The sequence below is a fragment of the Natator depressus genome, chromosome 1 (genome assembly GCF_965152275.1).
Source record: "Natator depressus isolate rNatDep1 chromosome 1, rNatDep2.hap1, whole genome shotgun sequence".
In the NCBI taxonomy this organism is placed as follows: Eukaryota; Metazoa; Chordata; order Testudines; family Cheloniidae; genus Natator; species Natator depressus.
Window position 1 is genome coordinate 184,768,278 of NC_134234.1, and position 20,007 is coordinate 184,788,284.

At 42.6% G+C, this 20,007-nt stretch overlaps 1 protein-coding gene across 1 annotated transcript in view; it reads left to right on the forward strand.

Annotated features, from left to right (window-relative positions):
- The first annotated feature begins 2,162 nt into the window (after positions 1 to 2,162).
- Positions 2,163 to 20,007, forward strand: part of GABRR3 (gamma-aminobutyric acid type A receptor subunit rho3) — a 48,840-nt gene continuing 30,995 nt past the window's right edge. Inside the window, exons 1-2 of the mRNA XM_074946933.1 lie at positions 2,163 to 2,412; positions 6,386 to 6,498. Of these exons, the coding sequence (XP_074803034.1) occupies positions 2,285 to 2,412; positions 6,386 to 6,498 (241 nt within the window). The 5' untranslated portion in view covers positions 2,163 to 2,284. The remainder of the gene's footprint in view (positions 2,413 to 6,385; positions 6,499 to 20,007) is intronic.

Genomic DNA, 20,007 nt, shown 5'->3' on the forward strand with positions numbered 1-20,007 from the left:
GCCAGAGTCTAATCCCAGTTTATCTTGCAGGGAGGGTTAACAATAGGATGGAAACTTTGATCTAGACCATCAGTTTGAACCTGGTTCAAATCAATAGTGATGGAGTGGGCGGGAGGATATTTTCAAAGATACAGATGGAAGGTAGGCACTTAGCTGCCCAACTGAACGCCAATGGGAGTTAGCTGTCCTTTGTACCTTTGAAAATCTCCCTCTAGAAATCATGTCTGTCTAGTGGGTCATTTACAGGCCTAATCTGAAATGAATTGGTAACTCCAGTGGACTTCCTTGTGGATGGATGCCCGTATCACAAATACCACCATCACAATGGGCCTACTTGTTAGCAATCTCAGCAGAGAAGCCATGAAGATTGTACTGTGTTCTCACACCTACAGTGGGTCAAGGTTAAGACACATGGGTGGGGAGCAGTGCTGGGAAACTTGAATTACTGCTGCTCCTGCTGTGGTGTTCTATAGATAGAGACTTTCAGTTTCCCTCACTTTCACTCTAGCACCTTTCTTGAATGTTTCACTTTGTTTGATAAGGAAAAATAAATTAAATACATGTTATGTTGATTCTGATGGCTCTGAGTTTGCCGATGGCTTGAAAGGGATGAAGTTAATGTGTATCAGTTACATGGGTGGGATATTGCCCTCTGTTAAACCAGTGGGAAGACTCATCAGCTTCAATGGAAGCAGGGACGAGCCCATTTTATTGCTTAACAAAATATCCTGTGAGGCAATGCATGTGATCTGCTGCTATATAACTAGGGCAGAAAGAAATGATTTAAAGAAATGAAAGTTAAATCTTTTTTAAAATTGTGCTTTGGTTGAAAAATACTTAGAAATTATGTACAAAATCTTGCTACGCTAACAGAGGGTAGAATTTTTCCAGTATTTTTATGGATGATAATATGATGGTATATTTATCATCAAATTATGGGTAACAGAAGTTTCTTGGATCTCACCCATGGTTGTGTCCTATATACTTATTATAAAGTGAAGGGATAGCGGCTTCAAAAAAAAAAAAAAAAAAGTGTGTGTGTGTGGGGCGGGGAATTTCCAAATTTCAGATTCAATGCCAAAAACATTGACACAAAGAGTTGTTGTGGATTGGGCTCTTCTCAACAGGTTACACTGCCCAGAATTAATTATATTTCTCCAGTCAAGATTAGGGTTGTCAGCTTTCTAATTGCACAAACCCAAACACCCTAGTCCCGCCCCTTCCCCAAGCCCCACCCCTGCCCTTCCCCGAGGCCCTGCCCCCCGCTCACTACATTTCCCCTCCCTTGGTGGCTCGCTCTCCCCCACCCTCACTTACATTGACTGGGCTGGGGCAGGGGGCTGGGTGCGGGAGGGGGTGAGGGCTCTAACTGTAGGTTTGGCCAGAAATTAGGGGTTCAGGGTGCGGGAGGGGGCTGCAGGTTGAGGCAGGGGGTGGTGTGCAGGGGGGATGTGGCCCCCCCCAGCCTAGGAGCCGGACCTGCTGGCTGCTTCTGGGGCGCAGCGTGGAGCCAGGACACACAGGGACTAGTTTTCCTTAGCTTCGCAGGACCGCCGACCAGACTTTTAACGGCCTGGTCAGCAGTGCTGAGTGGAGCCACCAGGGTCCCTTTTCGACCAGGTGTTCCGGTTGAAAACTGGACACCTGGTCACTCTGTGCTTGCTACCCCGAATCACAAAAGCAAATAATGTCAGTAATATGTGGGACAAATGCTGCTTACTCAATTAATGACATATTTTGATCTGTGTAGAAAATTATTTTGATGATATACACAGTAACTAAGATTAGTTTAGTGACCTTGTCTCATTAAGCACATATTTTTATAGGACAATGAAAGATTTTTATATGGTGTTGTGTGGGATTAAGGGGGATTAAATGTTTGACATCACCCTTTTGTCTGCACAGGGCTACATTTGCTTTATCACCCACTCAGTAAGCTCTCATTCAACTAAGAACCTACCCTGAAAGAGTGGAAGCAATGGCGCAAACGGAGAATCAACAAAATAAGTGGTTATATTTATTACATTTCTAAAGGCAAATTGCAGCTGCTTGACAGCAGGTACCCTCGTGTGTGGATTTTAAGGAATTTTTGCAATTTGCTAGAATAAAAGGAGAGCTCAGAGAGGAAATCAAAACTGGGATGCCTTTGTCTTCTGTTTTTAGTGATGCCTCATTATACTTGCATCCTCTTTATGGTATGCTGTCTCTAAATAACAGGACCACTAAAAGTGAAAGGTCACTGAGGTGGATTGGTTGAATCCATTGCATTTCTGTTTTGGTAGACATGGTCCTGGTAATAAAGCTGCTACTCCTCACCTGCCTTTGGCCAACAGCTGTGCTAACCAGTGTCAGTTCTCAAAGTGATCATCATCGTCATCAACAGAAATGCTCATCCATGAAGAAGTATAACAGGTAAGCTATATACCCTGGCTCGCTGCTGCCCTTCTGCTAATAAATGTTGTGTCTGTCACCAAACCTAAGAAGGTATTCTCTTTGTTCAGAGTCCTATTTGACTGATCTTTGTGTTTGTACAGCCCTTAGCACAGTGGGGTCCCAGTTTTGACTGGGGCCTTTGGGTGCCCCCATGAGACAAATAGCAATAATACTTTACAGTAACGTTTCCATCACTGATCATTCTGTATCATAATTCTAAATACTTATATAATGTGGGTGGGTGTGTATATGTGATCAGTTAGATAATGTTTGTACAGCTCTTTGAAAATGTAAAGCACCACATAAGAGTTAAGTATTGCGATTATTGTATCGCTGTCAACATATAGTCGTTCAAGAGTTTCAGGTTTTTTCTACCATCAGAAACAAATTCATATCTAAAGTTGGGTTTATGCAATCATTATTACATTATCTTTATTGCACTAAATATCAGTGTAATAACTATTGTATGCAGATGCTTTTTTCAACAACAGAATAAGGCTAGTTTAAGTAGGTTTTCATTTTAATCATATTACAGTATGTTACTCTTCTGGAATATAGTTATCCACGACGCTTTATTTATGGAATTATTCCACGTCTAACTGCAAATCCCAAAGCTTAAGCTGTTTAATATATTTTATTTAGTTTTTAGTTGGGATTATTGCATCTAACTATTACAGCAAAAGGCAGGCTTAAAAAATGTGAGGTGGCTACTTTAAAAGGAAAAAAGAAGTGACATAAAGCCTTTTGCATTTAAGTTTCTGGGTGAAATGGCTTTCCCCTCCCCCAGCAACAGTTTGTATAGATCAATTTCATATCATACATGTGAGGCCTTTGAATGTGTTCCCATGTTTACATTATAATACGTCAATAAAAATCCCAGGTCTCAATCTACTGCCGATAATAACCCAATCCATCAAAATACTGCCTTATCATGAAAGTAGGAAAAATTTTGATAAATTTATGGGAGGACGAAAGGGAAGGCGATTGTTTCCCCATATTCTGCATGCGTAGCATTGTGTAATAATGGACAGCATGGGACTCGTAGCCTATTCATGTTATGCTATATGTTGATAAAACACAGCATAGTTGGACTCCTCTGGCAGCTGCACCACTTCTGGATCACGGAATATCCTGCTGAATTTGTGTATAAGAGATACATGGTAGTGGAAGCAATCATAACTTAATAACTGAGGTGCATAGAAAAGCTGCACGGCTCAGGGAACTAGTAATGACTCATCTTTAAGTCACAGGTTCAAATCCAGTCCAAGCCAAGCAGACCTGAAAGTTATGACTGTTCAGCAGTCCGTCTGAAATGAACTGAATATCTAGGAGTCATTACCACTGGACTCAGTGTCCATTAAAAAAAAAATCCCGCTATCAAAATGGGAAATAACTGGCACTTTGTTAGTTGTGCAAATGGGTGAGGAACTGCATGAGAATGGAGACTGACCTACTGTCTAACACCTCAAGGTGGTCCCTGCTCGTCTGAGTTGAGGAATGTTGGTAGGGAGGTGAGAGAGATGTGTATGCTACGGTTCCCTCTCCTTGTCCTGTTCTGTGAATAGCAGACTTGAATTTCTGGCTGTTGATCCAGTATCCACCACTGGCATAACAATTCACAAAATGAGAGAGGGGTCTGACAGTGGGAATGTGCATCCACAGTAGAATCCTGCTTGACATACTGTACAGACCTATTGTCGTATGATTGCAATAATATTTGGTGCTAATGTAACTTCTTTGGTTTCAAAGAGCTTAACTAATTAATCCTCATGACACTCCTGTGAGGTAGGCAAGATAAAAGGGAGAAGCATGTCACAACGTTGACCTCCATACAAAGAGAAGGGAGTTGGAGAGGAATTCCAGGACCAGGTGCAAATTGGCGTAGCTCCCTTGAAATCCATGGAGTTAGCAGATATACGCCAGCTGAGGATCTGGCCTCAAATGCTTGTATTCTATAGACCACTTGCAACGTTAAGTTTGGAATTGGGACTAGACTGCAGGTTCCAAGCCACAGAGGATCCCAGAGTTTAGCAGCTGCAGAAAGGAGCCAAATACATTTAATTTTTCTTTGTTTGATTCTCTTTGGCATCATTTCTAAAGGGGGCATGATCTCCAGTCCATTTCAACAGGGTCTAACTTTCCAGTAACCTCTTTTTCCTCCTGGGGAAATCCCTTTCAGCCAGCACTAGGATTATTAGGGACACTGCCGAGAGATGGCCTTGGTTAAATGAGTGGCCTTTTATAAAGAATCCCATGTGAAAATGTTACTTAACCTACAACTTTCACTGGTTTAATAGCGTAACCCAAATTCCCCCTCCAAAGCTATTTATCTGCGTTCTCTCGCAAAGAAGATTTTAAAGCATTAACCAAAAGTACATGAGAAAGAGATGATTCTCCTGGTCCTTTCCCTACAATAAAGAACAAAACATTTTGACTGGCGAAATGTTAGGCTTTTTACATTAGTGAATGCAGATTTTACTAAACACAATGGAAAATCCACTTTGAGTGGCAGAAAGGTACATTTGAAGCACGTGATTCACAGTAACTGCATGTGGCTTCTTATTGTTCTGTCTTTGGACAGTGCCTGCCACAAGGGAGTCCTGGTCTATGATGATGGCTTCTCATGGGTATGGTGATAAATATAATAAATAATAGCTGAACAAGCTTTTTAACATTCTTTTAACATTGATATTTTTATCCTGTAATTTCCTGGGTTTCTTTAAAAAGGGAAAAGAGGAAAACCAATTCTATTATGTGCCACTAACATTGTTTCCCTGCCTCTCCATCAAAAAAAAGGGGGTTGAACCCTGAACTTTCAGCAGAGACCTCTACCACACCAACTAAAAGAGTAATTACAATAGCTGGGAATAGTCTCTGTAAGCCAGCCACTGGTGGAGGACACGCAACACACTGAAACAGTGGAAACATATGCAGGGGTAGTCACGCTTCACACACCGCATAGCCAAGCTAAAATTCAATACATTCTTTCTGAGAGACAGTGTGGGTGAGACATGAGTCTGCCACATTAAAGACCTAGGTTCTGTTCCCAGCTTGTGTAATTTTTTTGTGTGGTCTGAGCCTTTGCTTAATAAAAAGTGTTGTGAAGGGAACATAATTTTAACACCAGTCTCTAGATATGAGTCTAGCATGTATGGTGTCCTGGTTCCAGCAACAGCAGGAAAAGGATCATCTGTGTTGTCTGTGTTCCTTTGGAGGTTCAGTGGTGTAGGGCATGCTGAGATGGTGCCAGGCACAGTGCTAATGGAGTGTTGGCTGGTTTTGGCAGTAAATCTAGCAATGAGCTGTAGTAATCAAAATACAAATTGGAACTGGTGATTCCTTTTCAGCTTCTAACTTGGCCAAATCTGAATGATTTGTTTAAGGGGGACACCAAAAGGCACCTCCCTGACCCCAGGATTATCCCACTGTCAAATTTTAGAGTCCTGCTGCAAACCATTGAGACATTAGAGCTCCTTAAAAACAATAGAAATGCTCTCATGAAGAGTGTTGAGCAACCGCTATATGAGGTCATCGCCACTCCCCCAGTAATACATATGACTTAGTGTGGCTCACATTAAAGCTACAAACATATTATGTTATTTCCAAACAGGATTAGAAGGTAGCTAGGTGAAAACTAATGTATCAGTTTCTTCATCAAGTGTTTATCTCTCTGTTACATGCTCTCCCACACCCAGAGATGCAACCTCTGAGGGGATAGAAGGGGACATGTGTGTCCCACCCCCAACTTTTTATATCTTGTTGATGTTCTCCTTCAATACAATTGTCCTGTGCATTTTCACTCTGGGTCTCTCCCCTCCCCATTTTCACTAATTTTTTTTCATGTGGTTGTGTCACTGCCCACAATCCAGTAATCTAGTCATGTCGTCTAATTTAATCATTATTGTGAATGTCAGCAATGAAGCTCCTGACTTGATTGTTTTTTAAAACACAGCAAACGAGATATTAAAACGAGGAAATTAGACAGCACCAAAGTACGCCCACTAAAGGCCGAGCAGCTTCTCCGCATAGACAACCATGACTTTGCAATGAGACCTGGATTTGGAGGTAAGCAGCCAGCTGCATTAACATTTCTATACTATTTAATCGTTTCTTCTTGCACTATAAGCTGCAAAACCCGTGCCCAGCAAGGTCGTGTGAAAATGGAATGTCAGGTTTAACTGAGATTTTTCCCCTCCTTAGTTTAAACCAAGAAATAGTTTAGAACAAAAGACAATTTTTGTTCTTTGCACAACTGTAATAAGAGTTGCCAAATTATCTACTCACAGCTAAGTAATTTTTTATCTTTACTGTTACAGATACAATTCTCTTACCAAACGTTGCATTAACATATCCCCCTAAAACTGTGCAGTCTAGTAGCAATCAGCAAATTCCTGAAACTCATCAAATTTGTTTTGAAGTTTTTAAGCAAGTTACCAATTCCTGAGTATATTGAGTTGGCATGAAGCACTGAATTAAAAAAACCACAACCTTATATTTTTGGTTTATTGGCCCTTGGACTCCTGTGTTATTGGTTTGCATGATTGTTATTTCCCTATTTAATTACATTGTAAGTGAATAAAAAAGGTATCATATGGGATGCTCATAATTTGAATATCCCATTAGAGGGCCAGTTTCTGCCATTGGATACACATTGACATGTCCCTTTGAGGTTGAGGCATAACATACCTATGAATTACAGATTTTGGCCCTAAGTTATTACACTAAAATCGAGAAAGGTGCCTTGCTAGAAGGCTTTTCTGAACCAGGGTCAGCAGTTCTGTGTTCATGATTCATGGAAACGGGCTGGCCTGCTCCAAATTGTGAATACAAAATAAAATATACAAGGACAGATTCTCAGCAGCTGTAAATAGTCATAGACTTCAGAGAAGTCAATGGCTGTAGGCCTATTTACACTAGCTGATAATGTAGCCCACAGTATGCAAGTCATGGAAACTGCCAGTAGCTAATCAGAGCAGAGCTACGTACTTGCAGTGTATATAGCTGGCTGTAGTGGGAGTAGTTTTTTAGAAGAAGTGCTGCACAGAATGCAGTGTTGTTTAAGTTGGCCTTTGTAAAAGCGCATGCTGGCTAAAGGCAGCCCCCAGGCCCAACATTCCTGTTACTGTCTTGGCCCAGGATTAAAGCACTCTGTGGGGTTGTAATTCCTGGATGGATTAATAGGAACTGCAGGCTACAACAAGAAAAGCTGGGAAAGGGAAAAGGGCTATAAATATGCTCCCCTTCATTCCACGAAAAAGAGACCCAGAGAAAAAGAGTAGCAGCACCACCTACCACCGTTACTCTTCAGCAACTGGGTCTGGGCAAGACCTAGAGTGGGGCTACCAACAGAGGAGTGTGGGATGGGCTGTAATGAAGAAGCCTGGAAAAGAGCAAGAGAGAAGGCCTAAGAGGCAGACAGACAAGCAAGCAATAACTTAGGGGCTATGGGATGGGAAGGAAGAGTGAAGTGGGAATGTCTAAGGCTGGAGCAGATAGCTACTTTATTGTTTAGGGCCTCAGGGCCATGGGTGTCATTTCAGAAAAATTCTAGGGGGGCCAAAGTTGTGTCAGCATATAGAACATTCTTTGTGATTTATTATATCTTGCAAAGGCCGGGGGAGGAATAGTGGAGCATATAGACCTATGAAAAGTCTGTTGGAGGCCAAACAAAAATCTGGGCAGGGGCAACTGAGTCTGCCCTGCCTCATAGCAAATGATGCCCCTGCTCAGGACTGAAGGCTTTGGCAGAAGGAGAACATGGGCCCATCTATGCCTCAGCTCTGCCTTCAAGAAGCAATGTGCTGATACCTCTGTAACCAGTTGGTTGTCTCAGAAGGGGAAAAGTTCCCATGGTCCCTGGAAGGAGGGTTGTGGCTCAGAGAGCAAACTGAGTGAAGCCTTTTTGTTTGGACATTTTCCATTGGACTCTTGCTTACCTTGGGAAAGGAGGAGTATTTTATTCCAGCTGGAGAGCTAAAACTATCCCTGACATGGAGAAGGGAGACAGCCAGCCAACAGGGAACCTGAGGCACAGCCATATCCTGAAAGGGAAGGCTAAGCAAGTCTTGCTTTAATAAGTCACCAAATAAGTCTGGGGCAAAAACTGGGGATTGGTCCTGCTTTGAGCAGGGGGTTGGACTAGATGACCTCCTGAGGTCCCTTCCAACCCTGATATTCTATGATTCTATGATAAGGCCAAGTCAATTAGAGTTTTGTCTGAAGCTCTGCAGGATTTGGCCCATGACAGGCAAACTGGACGTGGGACAATGAAAATCTCCTGGTCGTGGTGGACTGGATAGCTCAGGGGATTGTTAAAGATTGCCGACTTAAATCCAGACATTAGTAACTGAATATCATTACTGTCTGGTGGCTGGCTAGTGGTCTTGGTCCGTTTTCCAACAGGCAAGTCTCCTTATCACAATGAAACCCCACCACGATGTTCGCTGAAAGCTATTTCTGAAAGACAGGTGAAGCTAGTAATCTGAAATATATCAGTCAATGGCTTTGCAAGTTACCTCGGTGTCCCTCCCTCCTGCTTTTCCACTCAAGGAATTGCTTTTTCCTTCCACAGATGGCATTTCCATAAATTACATTTCCATGACAGCAAACAGCTCTCTATGAAGTACTCCATGAGTAACACAATGGTGAATCAAGGCTTCTGTTGGTAGTTAATACACAGTTGTGACATCACCAAAAGGGCCAAGCTTCAACTAACCAATCAGAACATGACTTTGGATAGGGTACCTTAATTCATCCTGGGACAGGAAAGATACAGGATATGCATTTCCTTCAAGGAGATTGACTTTCATCTAGTGCTGAAGTGTTTCGCAAAGGGAAGCTTAAATACAGGATGAGATGCAATTGGTGATGGGGAATGTGTACTGTTAAAGACACCAACGGAAAAGAGTCAATACGAACAATACAGCCTAGTTTAAAATATAGGTTAGGTATTACTTGGAGGATATGAACCATGTGCAGTACTATAATTATTCCTGGAAGCTGGAAATTGGACTAGTATTATTGAATAAATCTGGAGACAGATAATAGATTTTGTTCTCTTTAATCTGGATGTTGTCACCGTGGGTCTCTGCAGCTCTGGACCCACACAAAAACTAGCCAACCAAAAAACCCTCCTTTAAACATCACAGTGATATGATAGCATTAAAATTACCCTTTGAAACTGTTCTATGGATTATTTGCTTACTAGCTGAATGGTTTGGCCTGTTTTATTTTAAAGACTTTTTTTCTTTTGAGGGAGCGTGTTGCCTGGCTATGGTTTCTCACTCTGACCGTACAGGTAACTGAGGGGAATTGGTGGTGTGGTGTGGAGGTGGGGGAAGCCATGAAATACTAATTAGTGGGGAAACAATCTGTTCGGGATGCAGTTCTTCCACACCATAGAGGTTTAATTGAGTCTCTTTAGAGCCTGAGATATGCTGGTGAAAAAGAGGAGGCGCTACACTGAAGTAGCATTGGAGGCGTTCTGGGCTCCATTCACTATTGCCCTTGTGCATCACTTACCCCAGGGCAAAATGGGTGCAAATGCCCCCCCTCTGCTGGGGTAGCGTATTTTAGCAGCTATGCAATGACTACACGAGGTGCAGGGCCAAGGTGGATTGGGCCCAGTGCCTCCAAAGACACCCCAGGAGCATGTTGGTTAGTGTCATGTGCGACCACCTGAAAAAGTTATAGCTCTTACTTCATAGAAGCGCAATCTCTTTATCATAGAATATCAGGGTTGGAAGGGTCATCTAGTCCAACCCCCTTGCTCAAAGCAGGACCAATTCCCAATTTTTTCCCCAGATCCCTAAATGGCCCCATCAAGGATTGAACTCACAATCCTAGGTTTAGCAGGCCAATGCTCAAACCACTGAGCTATCCTCCAGAGAAGCTCTCCTGGCATGCATGAAGAGTGTGGAGCCCTGGCCATTGTGAGCACTGCTCTCTGGGGCCGACTGGCTCTATCAGTACAGCCTGCCTAACTACAGCTGCCACCTGCAGAGATACCCTGGAGTGGGGAAGAGGGCCTGCTGTGCTTTCTCCCCCCTACTGCATCTGCCCAGCATCAGCCATAATCTGGCTTTATGATGGGGGTGGGGAGGGCGGGGAGATTTACAGCACTCTGGTTTTGTGCATTCAGGAAGCTGATGCTTTTTCCAAGCTTAACAGACAGAGCTTCTCATCGCTGTGATTCCTGGTGGACTTGTATCTGCCACACACACTTGTGCCCCATAGCATGATTTATTCAGCTCAGTTAGCTGCATTAGCTAACAATACTGAAGGGGAGGAAAATCAGGTCAGAACAGTTGGGTAAAGAGCGTGTATTTTAAAAGCAAAAGAATTTTTTTAAATAGGTCAAATTCTGTCCTCAGTTACACCCCGTTGGGTTTCCCAGGTGTTACATCATGGAGCTGGGCCCAAAGATTTTGGTAACGTAGCCCAACTGAGTCTTCTCCCACAACAAATAATCTTCCCCTTACTCCAGGGGTAAGGGCATCTGGCTACCCACCCTCCATCAGCCTAAAGCTCACAGAAATTCCCTCTGTGAATATCTCTGCCGGGGGAATTCTTCAGTCCAAATCTGTCCAGTTTAAGTTCTCTTTGCACCACCTATATTTGTGGCCCTGTGGAGGTGAGAACACCTATTTTAGGATGATTGAGCCAAATCCTGCTTCACTTACGTAGGTGTAAATGTGGTATAACTCCATTGTAATCAGTGATGTTATTCCAGATGTATGCTGGTGTAAGTGCAAGCATAATTTGTCCTTCTGACTCTTAACAAATGATGTTTTTAAAATTCAGTTCTGACATTACTAATTTATTAATAGATTAATTTGCTTATGTAAACCCCACGAATAGGATATGTCCAGATGAATCAAAACCAGCAGGCTATTAATGTGCTGTTTCTACTTCTTGCCAAAGAAATGCTGCTTTGCCTGCAGCTCATTATAAAATGAGGTTAAGTGAACCAAACCTATAATTCAGAACATAGCTCTGGCTCTACTCAAACATTTAAAAAAAAAAAAGAAAGAAAAAGACTCAGTGTTATAATAATTTATTCCCAAAGCTTGGCTGTCACATTGTTTCCTTGGCTGGATTTTCTCTTTGCTTCTTTTTCATTTCACAGCTCTATAGTTTTGAGTGTCCCAGGTAGGCAGCTACAAACACCATCTTTCACACACAGGCCCTGTCTGCTCCAAAAAAAAATGTAAAAATTAAAGGAAACCGTTGCTTGGGGCACCTTGAGTTTACAATCCTTGTACAACATCTTGAGTCAAAACGAAAGCTGCCGGAGACATTTTACAAGCTTTAATTGTAATGGCTAGTTGCAGCAGCAAGGAACAATCTTTATCTTAGGTGTGGCTGGGCTAGAGCAGTTTAGAATAAGTTTTCCCCAGTGTGAGCTCAAGAAGCCACAAGCATTGCAGCTGCACTTCAGCCAGTCTTCCCAACTCCATCCCACAGTGCATTGTCTTGTTTCAAATTTGGGAATTACTCCAAATCTCTGCAGTAATGCTGAACCTGCTGGATTGTCCTTCAGAAGTCCCAGAATGGTACAGCATAAGAGTGAGGTATACCCATGAACATTAGTCTGCACTAACTCAATACACAAGGAATTTATTACATTTTGTAAGTGTAGTATAGACTGCAGAGTTACTCTCTTAAGGGTTTGTGTCATGTGTATGCAGGCCATTTCAAAAGTTAGTGCAAAGTAAACCCTTGTGTTTAGACAAGCCCTAAAACTGTTTGCTTCCCAAGTAAAGGCTAGCGTCAACAGAAACTGTCCAATTTGTGTCATCATAGTCATAGAGCACACGCGTCTGTCCATACAAATATACCCCTGTGATGTTATTGATATAATCTGGGACCGTATAGATCATTTTGGCAACCAAGGTCCTCTGGTGGCACCAAATCTTGTATAAAGGGGGTCAAATAAGGTGTCTAAGACAAGGTTATGGTTTGCTGGTTATGATTATGCTGTCTATATGTGTGTATCATTTTTGTAGTTAAAGTTATGAATATTGGTTCTATACTGTCTGTATTTCAAACTTATGCTATGCTTCTGGGTGACACCCCAGACAAGTTGGTGTCAGCTCTGCCTAGCCTGCTTGATGGCCCATTAAGGACCATCAGCTATACGATTGACCCATTGAGAGAAGGCAGATACGCCTTTCAGAGTAACAGCCGTGTTAGTCTGTATTCGCAAAAAGAAAAGGAGTACTTGTGGCACCTTAGAGACTAACCAATTTATTTGAGCATAAGCTTTCGTGAGCTACAGCTCACTTCATCGGATGCATACTGTGGAAAGTGTAGAAGATCTTATTATATACACATAAACCATGAAAAAATACCTCCTCCCACCCCACTCTACTGCTGGTAATAGCTTATCTAAAGTGATCACTCTCCTTACAATGTGTATGATAATCAAGTTGGGCCATTTCCAGCACAAATCCAGGTTTTCTCACCCCCCCCCCCCACACGCAAACTCACTCTCCTGCTGGTAATAGCTTATCTAAAGTGACCACTCTCCTTACATTGTCCATCGGTGATCTTCCTGATAACACCATCCTGGCCACTATGGATGTAGAAGCCCTCTACACCAACATTCCACACAAAGATGGACTACAAGCCGTCAAGAACACTATCCCCGATAATGTCACGGCTAACCTGGTGGCTGAACTTTGTGACTTTGTCCTTACCCATAACTATTTTACATTTGGGGACAATGTATACCTTCAGATCAGTGGCACTGCTGTGGGTACCCGCATGGCCCCACAGTATGCCAACATTTTTATGGCTGATTTAGAACAACGCTTCCTCAGCTCTCGTCCCCTAACGCTCCTACTCTACTTGTGCTATATTGATGACATCTTCATCATCTGGACCCATGGAAAAGAACCCCTTGAGGAATTCCACCATGATTTCAACAATTTCCATCCCACCATCAACCTCAGCCTGGTCCAGTCCACACAAGAGATCCACTTCCTGGACACTACAGTGCTAATAAACGATGGTCACATAAACACCACCCTATACCGGAAACCTACTGACCGCTATTCCTACCTACATGCCTCCAGCTTTCACCCTGACCACACCACACGATCCATCGTCTACAGCCAAGCTCTGCGATACAACCGCATTTGCTCCAACCCCTCAGACAGAGACAGACACCTACAAGATCTCTATCAAGCATTCTTACAACTACAATACCCACCTGCAGAAGTGAAGAAACAGATTGATAGAGCCAGAAGAGTTCCCAGAAGTCACCTACTACAGGACAGGCCTAACAAAGAAAATAACAGAACGCCACTAGCCGTCACCTTCAGCCCCCAACTAAAACCCCTCCAACGCATTATTAAGGATCTACAACCTATCCTGAAGGATGACCCAACACTGTCACAAATCTTGGGAGACAGGCCAGTCCTTGCCTACAGACAGCCCCCCAACCTGAAGCGAATACTCACCAGCAACCACACACCACACAACAGAACCACTAACCTATCCTTGCAACAAAGCCCGTTGCCAACTGTGTCCACATATCTATTCAGGGGACACCATCACAGGGCCTAATAACATCAGCCACGCTATCAGAGGCTCGTTCACCTGCACATCCACCAATGTGATATATGCCATCATGTGCCAGCAATGCCCCTCTGCCATGTACATTGGTCAAACTGGACAGTCTCTACGTAAAAGAGTAAATGGACACAAATCAGATGTCAAGAATTATAACATTCATAAACCAGTCGGAGAACACTTCAATCTCTCTGGTCACGCGATTACAGACATGAAAGTCGCTATTTTACAACAAAAAAACTTCAAATCCAGACTCCAGCGAGAAACTGTTGAATTGGAATTCATTTGCAAATTGGATACAATTAACTTAGGCTTGAATAGAGACTGGGAGTGGCTTAGTCATTATGCAAGGTAGCCTATTTCCCCTTGTTTTTTCCTATCCTCCCCCCCTCCCCCCCAGACGTTCTTGTTAAACCCTGGATTTCTGTTGGAAATGGTCCACCTTGATTATCATACACAATGTAAGGAGAGTGGTCACTTTGGATAAGCTATTATCAGCGGGAGAGTGAGTTTGTGTGTGTATGGGGGGGGGAGAAAACCTGGATTTGTGTTGGAAATGGCCCAACTTGATTATCATACACATTGTAAGGAGAGTGATCACTTTAGATAAGCTATTACCAGCAGGAGAGTGGGGTGGGAGGAGGTATTTTTTCATGCTTTATGTGTATATAATAAGATCTTCTACACTTTCCACAGTATGCATCCGATGAAGTGAGCTGTAGCTCACAAAAGCTTATGCTCAAATAAATTGGTTAGTCTCTAAGGTGCCACAAGTACTCCTTTTCTTTTTGCAGATATGCCTTGTGACTCAGCAAAGTATGCAGGGACTTGCCCATGTGACTCCAAACTCCATTTTGCTGTAATTTTCCACAGTAAGAACAAAAAGGTGTTCTTACACCTGGAAAAGACTATAAAGGGCTGATGCCTCATCTCCATCTTGTCTTCATTCCCACTTGTTACCTCTGGAGGGACTTTGCTACACTGAAGCTTTGAACCAAGGACTGAAAGACCCATCCCAGCTGTGGATGTACTCCAGAGACTTGATTTGAACCTGCAGTTTATTCTAAGAACTTTGCCATTACTGTATATAATTGATTCCATTTAACCAATTCTAGCTCTCATCTATATCTTTTTCCTTTTTATGAATAAACCTTTAGATTTTAGATTCTAAAGGATTGGCAACAGCGTGATTTGTGGGTAAGATCTGATTTGTATATTGACCTGGGTCTGGGGCTTGGTCCTTTGGGATCGGGAGAACCTTTTTTCTTTTACTGGGGTATTGGTTTTCATAACCATTTGTCTCCATAATGAGTGGCACTGGTGGTGATACTGGGAAACTGGAGTATCTAAGGGAATTGCTTCTGTGACTTGTGGTTAGCCAGTGGGGTAAAACCAAAGTCCTCTCTGTCTGGCTGGTTTGGTTTGCCTTAGAGGTGGAAAAACCCCACCCTTGGGCTATAACTGTCCTGCTTTAAGCAATTTGTCCTGAATTGGCACTCTCAGTTGGGTCCCGCCAGAACCAGCATTGTTACACCCCCACTGCTTGAATGCTGCCCACTTCCCTGTTGCCATGATCTACACAATTTCCCCAGCCATTAATCTGCTTAAATTGCCCCCAACGTGCTAAAACAATTTAATCTGTAGTATGGAGGCAGCCTAAATTATGATTCCACATACCATTAGCTCCTGTTAGCATTACCTGTACCCGCATTGCTTCTGTTCCAATTTTACTACAGTACTAATCAGCCCTGATGAAAGGTTGAACTGTGGGGAGACTCTGTTCCTTCTTTTATTGTCCTTTTGAAAGCCAGACCAGTGTGAGTGAGCATGATGTGTTCCTCTGCCAATGGGGGAGCAGGGAGGGATTATGTATTTAGCAGCTGTACAGTAGTGCAAACCTCATCCTCAGAAATGGTAATTGCCTAAAAGTACAGTGTCATGTTACCCAAGGAAGGAAAGGAAAGTCAGTGGATCCACATGCAAATCTTTTAATATCTTATAATGCCCTTTTAAAAATATCATGGCCTTAAGTCTCCTAGCTGTCTGTTAGGTATTGTGGAACTCTTAGAAAATAATCCAACTTGGACTACAGGAGGAGGGAGAAAATAAATTGCATTGCTAACACCATGCAGAACTTCCACGCCCTTACTTTAAACTCTGGGCAAATGATCACTTCCAGATATCAAAATGATGTTTCCTGCCCAGCTATGATCTGTTGTGTCACCAGTCAGACTGGATTGACAGGCAGAACTCTCCCATTTGAGAGAGGTGGTTAGAGAGAGCTGCTCTTTGAATTCCTTTTAAATAATCTTCCTGTTTAGTGTTTCTTAACTACATTATTTGAAAGTCTTTTTTAAAAGTCACTGTCTTGCTCTACCATCACCTGCTGAGGACTTGCTAGAGTCTACCACACACCCCTCCTTTCACTCATCTAGCATCCGCCTCTCTTCTTCTCTTTGTGCAAGAGCCATCTCCTCTGAAGCTTCTGCTACTTGGATGAGCCCTCCTAGGTCTTCTGTCCTCATTGACTCTCCAGCTCATTTCAATTCTAGCCTCAACTTTTTAATTTCTCTCACCTTTTAATTTGTTTACATTTGCAATGACTATATATTGGGTAATTATTTGATTTTTCTGTGCCTCTGTTTCCCTACATGTACAGTAAAATTCTACTTGTCCACCTTAGTGAAGTGTTTTGAGATCTACAGATGAAAAGAACTATCTAAGCGTAGACTTAAGCACATGTGTAGTCTCTGTTCACATTTACACTGGAGTGAAACCGTATGTTCCCTATTGCACACTGCACAAATTTTCCCCTAATGATGCAGGGAGTGAAGGGGGCTTCCTCCCACCCTCTTTTGGAAGATACAGTCTTTACAGGAAACTAGCACCTGCAGGATCAAGGCGTGAGTGTGTAGTTGGTCATGTTAAGGCTTACCATGGCTTTGTGAGGTCAGCCACAAGAGAGCATGATAACACTCTCACACTTAAGAAATACCTGAACTGTAATGTGTGGTAATATTTAGCCAGTAGAAGGTAAAAGTTTCTGTACGCAGGTGGCTTATCTTTCCTCTTTCTGTTATCAAGTGTGGCCTCTGTCTCAGTTTCCTCACAGGTCATCTTAGTGGTTGGGTAGTTTACTTTACCCTTTCAGCTAAATTAGAACAACTCCGCCTCTTCCAAGGCAAGCAAGAGTCCAATGGAAGTCCACTACAAAAAAGGACTCCGAGATGCCATTCAGCACCTAGATCTTTTCCTCTCTGTGTCACAGCCCTCCCTTAAAGGTCTCAGAAATTTTCCCCTAGTGATACAGGGAGTGAAGGGGGCTTCCTCCCACCCTCTTTTGGAAGATACAGTCTTTACAGGCAAATAGCACTCAATAAACGTTTCAAGTCCTGTCTGCTCTTCTTGCCCAAGGCCTCTTCCTTCACTCTGATAGTCCACTAATTTCCATCCTAGGCCTTGGCTACTTCTGGCACCATCCCATCTCAAATACTTCAAACAGATGGACAAAGATAAAATACCCTTTATTACTCCGCTCCCCCCTCCCCCAGAGCTCTATCCCCCCAGGGAACTGTAACAAATTCCACAGTAATTTCTTCTCCCTGTGGTTCCCTGACCCTTCTGTCCACCTGACCTCCCTCCCAGGCCCTTTTCAGGAGGGAGCATCATTAGGTCTTACCTATTTCTTGTTCCCTGCCTTGCCAGAGGGAACAGGAGCTTTTTTATATGCCTCCCCCTTTCCCAATATGCATTGTTGCAGAGCCTACAACTCCCATTATGTCTCAGAACTCAAGGGGTGGGGGGGCTATGCTGGGTCTGTAGCCTCCTTAAAAAGCCAACACACCCTGTTACAACTGCATGCAACTGGAAGAGGTCTGATACTCCATCTAGTAGTGGGAGCTTGGAAAAATAGCAATCCATTCACTAGTAATTGACCCTCTTTCTTAATGGTGGAAGATTGTAATTTTTCCAAACTGGAACAAAAAAGAAAGGGTTAAGTTATTTCATGGGTAATGAATGATCTGATTATCATGGCACTGTGGAAGGATCAAAGCTTCTGGAATTCACTAGCTGACTCTCCTAAATTCTACATGTATCCTATGGAAATGCAGGTGCAGTGCAGCAACTACATGGTAAAAGTTATAACTGCACAAAAATGCCTTAGAATTCTCTAAAGTCTGTCATAGGATTTTGTCATTCCTACCATACAAATTGACCCTAACATGCTGCAGAATTTGTGAGGACCTTCAGTTTTAGAAAAAGTTACGTAACTTGCATATGCATCTATTATCTTTCACTCAGGCTGCCGATGAAAATAAACTCCACACTCATGAGAGAAACATTTGCTTGGTTTAAACCTTCTAAAATAAATAAAATGAAGGAAAACTGATTCCACAAGGCAGGACTTAAGTTTGCATGAATATAAATCCATCTGAAAATAATTTGGTTTCGCTGCTGAGGAGAAATTATCTTGAAAATCTGCGGAACTTCCATTGTGAAAACTAATCCCTCTAAAATAATAATTTGTGGAAATACGCTAACTGGAGCTGCTCAGTTTAATGACAAACTCCTCTTACCCATCCCCCCGTTTTGTCAAACTGGGAAAATAAAAACCCAGATTTTCTCTTGATACTATTTTCATTGTCAGCCTCAGACACTGAAGTTCCCAATTTATTAACAGCAGCATTGTGGCATGGGCACCAGCAGCGCAAGCTTTCCCTACTCTGTCCCATCTCTGTACCTCAACTCTGATCAACTCCACCTCTGGGAGAGAGTGAGTTGTTTATTCTTCTTTCTCTTTTAGGACTCAGCCCGGTGCTCTTTATATCAATAGATGCCTCTCCATTCCTTCATTGATTAATAAAGCCGGAAGGGATTATGATGTTCATTTAGTCTGACCTTCTGTATAACACAGGCCATAGAATTTCATCCAGTGACTCAACAACGTGTGGTTGAACTAAAGCCCTTTCTTTTAGAAAAACATCCAATCTCAATGTAGAGTCCAAGTGATGGAGAATTTATCTCCTCCCTTGGTCATCTGTTCCCATGGTTAATTACCATTGATTTCAGTGGAAACTGGCTCTGACTCACAGGGCCAAATGCTCCAACCCAACTAATAGAACCAAAAAGCCCAGAACAGAGAAGAACCAGTATGCATTTGTTGCATGGTAGGGGAGGGACTGGGTATAGAAAGACCCCAATTCAGCAAGGTACTTAAGCACATGCTGAACCATTAAGCATGTGAGCAGTTCCACTGAAATTAAAGGGACAACACATATTTAAAGTTAAGCATGTGCTTAAGAACTTTGCCAAATTAGGATCAAAAGGAGTGGAGGAGTCTGTACCTCCTGCACTTGGTGGATTAGAGCTCTGTGAGTGCTTGATCTGCCCTAGCTCAGAGTGAGGGGTGGGGTTAGGCGAGTGCAGAGGTGAGGTAGTGGCCAGTGAATCCATAGCTACATAGATTTAGCGACCTAAATGCCCATTTGAGGCTGGAGACACAGCAGCTGCAGAAGCTACTACAGCCTCGAGAGCTGCCAAAAAGAAGCAGGAGAAGCAGAGAGAGATCTAAAGGGGTCAGATACAAAGTATTACTTTTAATTTTATGTAAAGTTTCTTAATGTAAGAAAAATCTCCCTCCCTCTTTTTGTATACATAAATTAGTTCAGAGCAATGAAAATAATGCATACTGTATTGAGGTGCCTTCATTTACATTTTTATTTCCTCTCTTCTCCTCTCCTCTCATGTTGAGCTCTCTTGGACTTTCTCCCACATCCTCAGCTGTTTCTTTCCCCTACAGTCCAAATGTTCTGACAGCAACCATGTCTCAGCCGTATTGCAGGTGCATACTCTGTTCCTGTTTCTCTTGTTCCATGTTATTGACTGAGGTAATGATTCTGCAAATGCTTTGGCATGTTTATAACTCTATGCATGTGAGTAGTTCAGTTGGCTTCAAAGCCACAATCCTACAAACGTAATATTATTTTTATTTTAGAT